General features: G+C 39.8%; 1 protein-coding gene across 1 annotated transcript; it reads left to right on the top strand.

Moving 5' to 3' along the window:
* Positions 1–1,340: 1,340 nt before the first annotated feature.
* LOC102712486 (putative AP2/ERF and B3 domain-containing protein Os01g0140700) lies at positions 1,341–2,406 on the top strand. Its single transcript, XM_006645423.2, has one exon. The coding sequence runs from the start codon at positions 1,341–1,343 to the stop codon at positions 2,262–2,264; it is 924 nt and encodes a 307-aa protein (XP_006645486.2). The 3' UTR covers positions 2,265–2,406.
* Positions 2,407–6,625: the final 4,219 nt, after the last annotated feature.

Raw genomic sequence — 6,625 nt, forward strand, 5'->3', positions numbered from 1 at the left:
GGGAGTATTACTCGATCGCTGTGTTTACCCGAGATCGACCTACCTACTTACCCCATCGATTTTTTTTAGAGAACACAGTACAACACAGACGCTTATAACGCACGCACACCTACCCCTGAGAACGCACGCACGCAAACCCTACCCCTATGAATACCTCCGAAGCCTGGCCGGCATATCCTGGAGAGATTGACAAAGTTACCACAGGCGCCTCGCTGTCTACGCATACCCCATCGGTTTTTAATATTAAACATCATTAACTTTTGACCACATGTTTAATTATTTGTCTTATTTAATAAATTTATACCATTATCGTTTGTTTTGATGTGATTTAATTATCATTATATGCACTTCAAACATAACTTATATTTTGCATCCTTATCCACATATTTTGAATAAGAGTAATGGCTAAACGTAGCTAAAGAAAATCAACGGTACGTGTCAAAATTAAATTAGCAACCAGATGGAGGAACATCTTCAATGGCTTAGTTAATTTAGACTCTTGGTAGAAAAATATACCTAGATATATAGATGAGCACTCCATTGTGAAACTAGAACAAGTTGGTGTGGCCTGTACGTAGAACAGAATGCATTATCAGAATACACAACCAAATGGACGTGTATAGGAAAAAGCTACATCAATTAAAATATGTTCTATCCGGTCAAAAATATTTGTGATTGAGAACAAGATTTGATTAAAATTTTAAAATTCTAACCATCAATTAAATACTTTATAAATTTATTCTAACAAAAAGTTGGTTATCGAAATTTTAGAAGTCTAACCAAACTGTTTCAAAAACAAATATTTTTGATCGGAGAGAATATATCATCAAAATACTAAATTAAATTAGGTTTACTTATATGTATGCTCACGGACCATTTCTGACCATTTCTGTGGAAAAAAACATGCCCACTTTGCACGGATCAAATTAAATACGGTAGTCCAAATTAAACGAGCACCAACCAATTAGCTGATTGCTAACAGAGATTCTCGTAACCACATGCCTGAACAGGAAGAACGTCTCTCATACATGAAAAGGCTAGACGACAAATTAATATAGCATAAAATGACAGTCCCAACAATATTGTAATTAAAGTTACAGGCATCTGTAGAAGCTAACATAAACACAAAATTAAGTAGCATATATACAAGTGAAAGGCTGGAATTAAGAAGCTTAATTAACTAGCTAGCTCCAAGCCCAATAATATACATCACTCTACACGGTCACTCCAAGTCGCATACTCCTTCCATTCGTCAAGAACTACCAACGACGTCGACATCATAGCTAGTCGTCAGAAATCGATCAGAAGCTCGAGAAATTTATAGTATTTCGATGCAGAAGATGGAGCAAGAAGGTATGGTCGTCTCCTGCAACTCCGGCGGGTCGTCGTCGACTGAATCCAAGCCAGAGGACTTGGTAGCAATGGAGGAAGACGAGTTCCAGGACTTGGGCGGCGGCCATCAGGCGGTCGAGCTGCGGGTTCGCCCGTCGTCGCGGTACAAGGGCGTCGTGCCGCAGCCGAACGGGCGTTGGGGCGCGCAGATCTACGAGCGCCACTCGCGGGTGTGGCTCGGGACGTTCCCCGACGAGGACGCCGCCGCACGCGCCTACGACGTGGCCGCGCTCCGCTTCCGCGGCCGCGAGGCCGTCACCAACCGAGTCACGCCGGAGGGCGCGTCCGCCGGCGAGCTCGCCTTCCTGGCCGCGCACTCCAAGGCGGAGATCGTGGACATGCTGCGGAAGCACACCTACGACGACGAGCTCCAGCAGGGCCTGCGCCGCGGCGCCCGCGCGCAGCCGACGCCGCGGTGGGCGCGTGAGCCGCTGTTCGAGAAGGCCGTGACGCCGAGCGACGTCGGCAAGCTCAACCGCCTCGTCGTGCCGAAGCAGCAGGCCGAGAAGCACTTCCCTTTCCCGCTCCGCCGGAGCTCCGACGCCGCCGCCGCGGCCACCGGCAAGGGCGTGCTGCTCAACTTCGAGGACGGCGACGGCAAGGTGTGGCGGTTCCGGTACTCGTACTGGAACAGCAGCCAGAGCTACGTGCTCACCAAGGGCTGGAGCCGCTTCGTCAGGGAGAAGGGGCTCCGGCCAGGCGACACGGTGGCCTTCTCCCAGTCGGCGTGGGGGACGGACAAGCACCTGCTCATCGACTGCAAGAAGATGCAGAGGAACCAGGAGACCCACGCGATTGCCGACGACGAGGCCCGTGTCGTCAAGCTGTTCGGCGTTGACATTGCCGGAGACAAGGGCGTGCCACAAAGGTAACACACAGCTAGCTAGCTGCATCGATCATGCATGGCACCGTCGTCTTCTTCTTCTTCATCTTCTTCGGATCTTCTTCTTCTTCTCCTCCTCCTCCTGATCGATCTTCTGGTGCTACCCTAGTGTGATCGATGATCCGCCTCATCTATCGACCCTTCACATAAAGTTCATCGTTCTCTACATCGATATATAGCTTTTCAGTGCCGTACTTATAATTTGATGATGGGATGAACTTCTTTAAGAATTAACTAGGCTCTGATCAAGAAATCGACGAATTAGGATCGGTGTGCTCTATGTAAATTATTGTTTTGGGAACTTTAAGAGTGGTCCATGTAAATATATTTATTGCCAGAGGCAAAAAGCTAGGATTTTGCCTTGGGCTTTAGCCTTTAATTTGAGACCCGAAAAATCCCACGCATTGGGATGAACACCGGGGTTTCCATGCTCACAGGAATGTGCCATGTGTATTGCTATTGCTATATAGTTTTTAGTCTACATCTCCAAAGCACATGTTAAATTTGTTGTTTTCAGAATAGATGCTCTAGTGTCAAGAGTGGTTTTCCGTTGGAGATGACTGTTTGTGAAATATTATATTTTAAATTTTAGCTTATGTTTTTGTCTACCTCTAACTTATTGTTTAGGGTCATACAATAAAATTAACTCCCTCTTCATAAACCACCTTCTAATTACAAACGATTCATCAAACATAACAGTTCGGACTCATCCAAATCTCCTTAATTCACACATTGCAAGCCACTTATTCCCTCTGCTTAATTTATTACGAGGAGGACACATGGCCTGTTTGGGGAGCTTTAGATTCTGAGAAGCTGCTGCTTGGTAGCCAGCTTCTGTGAATCGGGAAAAGCTCCTAAGCCCAGCTTCTTCAGCTTCTGGATTCTTAGTTCATTTTTCAGAATCTGTGATTCTCAGAAGTTGCAGACCGTTTGGGACAGCTTCTGGCAGAAGTAGCTTTTGGGAAAGCAGGCCCACAATATCTCAATATCCAGTAGGTTTGACTAGCAGATAGACTTATATATGCAAAGTGGTACCGTCTACTGTTAAAATGTAACTTCAAATTGCAATATGAATGTATGGTTAGAGTTCAGTATAATTCAAAGAGGATATATGAACTCAAATGGACATGATTTGGTTGTAAAAATTAAGCATCATTCATGTTTAACGATACAGTGATCCTTTATAATAGAGATGAAAACGGATCGAATACGGTCGGAAACTAGTTCTACCATATTCGTTTTCATATTTTTTCGGAATCGAAATCGGAATCGGAAACTCGGATATGAAAACAGAATCGAATATTATTGAATACAAATACGGAGGGAATACAAATCGAAACGAATATGGTGATGAATATTAATCGGAACATAAAAACCTCTTAAACTAAGCTTCATATATCATTGAATAAATATAACTTGTTATTTTTTTTATTATAAGTATATAAATTATTAATATTTTTAAATATAAGTGATTACTAATACCATAAAAAGAAATATCTGTGGCGGTTGTGTGGTCGTGGACACTTAGACTGCTTGAAGCCAATTAGTTAGAACCAGCTAAGGTTAACACTAGTTGGACCGTTGGGATGAACTTTAGGTCGAGCTAATTTGATTGAATGGTTAATGCATAGGTCCAGATATCCGAAAAAATCCAGATAGTATCCGACGGATATCCGAATCCGACGGATATCCATCGTACCGTATTCGTTTCCGTATCTGAAGAAAAATATCTGAATTCGATTTCAAATCCGAAAATTTCTGAAACTATCCGACCGAAGTTATCTGAATCTGAAAAATGATCCGGTTGGACGGAAATTATCCGAATCACTTTCAACCCTACTTTCTAGGTATATTGAACGAGATTTGCTCCAGTCCAACAAAAAGTACCTCGAGGTACCGGTACCTCATGGTACCAAATCATTTTTGATCGTTGGATCTAATAATGCACATCCTGCTCAGCTAGATCCAATGGTCGGAAACGATTTAGTATCTTGAGGTACCGGTATCTCAAGTTACTTTTTGTTGGACCGGAGCAAATCTCATATTGAACTGATCAACCATATTGCTTGCATGCTAGTTTTCTTTATCTCCCAACTAGGTTGCTTCTACAGGTAAATAACCATTATACTTCCTTCTGAGTTCAAAGTTAAATATGTCAATCCCAATATATAGATGAGTTGAAGAATAAACTACATGCTCCCTTCATTTTTTTGACGTCGTTGACTTTTTGATTTACGTTTGATCATTCATCTTATTCAAAAATTTTGTCCAAATATATAAAATTATAAATCATACTTAAAGTTACTTAAATAATAAATCAAATCATAATAAAATAGCCAATAATTATATAAATTTTTTGAATAAGACGAATGGTCAAACGTGGATAAAAAGTCAACGATGTCAAATAAAAAATAGGAGGGTGTATATTTTTCTCTAATGTGAGTACAGTGTGTTTTCAGTCTGTTTTTTGGCCTTAATTACTCAGGTAATATTTTGTTTAGCTCGAGCACAGTTTTGTTAGTTGCATTTTGGGTATATTCGAATATTCCTGCGCCGGCAATGGAGGACGAGGTTGCCCACGTGTGGTAGGGTCGTCGCCGGAAAAAGAGGGCACGTGTGTAGAATGTTCTAGATTTTCCAAAAATAAAAAACTAATATTTAAGCATGCACAATTAATCGTCTACAATATGTATGTAGTGCCACAGATTACTTGGAAGCTAGCATAGATCGACCATACGAAGGTTGCTAAATTAATTAGACGTAGATAATTAAAGATCATGCATGCAAGGTCCATGATAGTCTCACTTGTCATCTTGAGGTACAAATATGTACACTCCATGCTAAAATGTCACCAAGTGAATTAATTAGTACTCCCTTCATTTTACAATATAAAACTTTCTCTAATCTTGTCTAGATTCATATAGATGCCAATGAATCTCTATATATATATTCATCAATAAGATGAATTTAGACAAGGTTAAAAAATTTTATAATATGAAATGGAGGTAGCAGTGAGCTTACTCCTTTAGTCCTTTTTAAGGCTAAATACCTCTCTCTTAATCATATAAATTTTGTGTTTTCTACCCCTCGACACAACCCAAGGTTTAGCTCACCCTTAATTAATTGGTACGTACAATTTTGTGAGATTAATTTATTGTCTCAGCCGTGACATGAGTGGAGATCTTCCAGTATTTTTGTTTGAGGTTACACTACGCTCACAAACACAACCTCTCGGGAGTGCACCCCTAACACATGCTCAAAGAATACTGCAAATTAATGCTTAATTATAGCCAGGGGTGGAGCTAGAATTAATAAAATAAAAAGGGTGCTACTCATTTCCTTTTTAGTATTTATAATTGAGTTTAGGTTGCTACGAGTGCCTAAATTCAGATCGAGTGTGGTGCCTCTATGGTGAAAATAGATAAACTTTAGCTAAAATGTTTCTAGACTTTTTATTTGCACAGCTATCATTTTAGCTTGGGTATTAATTAATTGACTAAATTTATTATAGATCTACACCCCTATCTTTTCGCTTCTGATTATGCTTATAAGCTAAAATTTGAATATTTCAACCTTAAATTTAAAGTTAATTTTGAGGTTTTTCATTGTAGTTTATTTTCCATCCTTGACTTTTATGGCGCTAAAAATACGTCTATAAAATTTTTATTAATAAATTATTTATCATTTGTCAATATGTCACTTGACTTTTTTCATAAAAAGCCAAGTAATTGTAACCCCTGTTTCAAAACATGGAGTAGCTACATGTGCTCCATGGTATCAAAAAAAAGTTATATAAGTGAGTTGAGCACTACTTTATGTTAACTTTAAAATATCGCAATGTTGTACTTGATTTTACAACTATATTATACTTAATCTGCTATGAGCTTGATTACAGTACTCTCTGCTGGTAGTATTTTACTACTACTAATATTATCATCGATATAAAAACCTCGACTATTGATTTAAAGTTCTATTGTCCATAGAAAAAATATTCTACTACTAGTAATTGTTGCGGTAGTATAAATAGATCCGATACATTAGATTAGAAAAATAAACAGTCTAAATTAGTTTTACTATCAGTAGAGAGTAGAGAGTACGGTAAAACACATAATCCACTATATATCCTTCTACCCTAGTAAATCCCTAGTGATATTCAATCTAAATCTAGCATTAATAATCTGGAGGCACGTGCTTTTTGGACTAATTCCCCTTAGGTGTTTTCACCGGCTCGATGCCTCTGGCCCTTTGTGGCCCAATAATCTAGTGTTGGTAGGCCTGGCTCAACCTAATCCAATATTTACAGTACATTGTAATTTTGCTGACGACTGAATGCAAGCAAACCGGCCTTGG

Source organism: Oryza brachyantha, chromosome 1 (assembly GCF_000231095.2).
Source record: "Oryza brachyantha chromosome 1, ObraRS2, whole genome shotgun sequence".
NCBI lineage: Eukaryota > Viridiplantae > Streptophyta > Magnoliopsida > Poales > Poaceae > Oryza > Oryza brachyantha.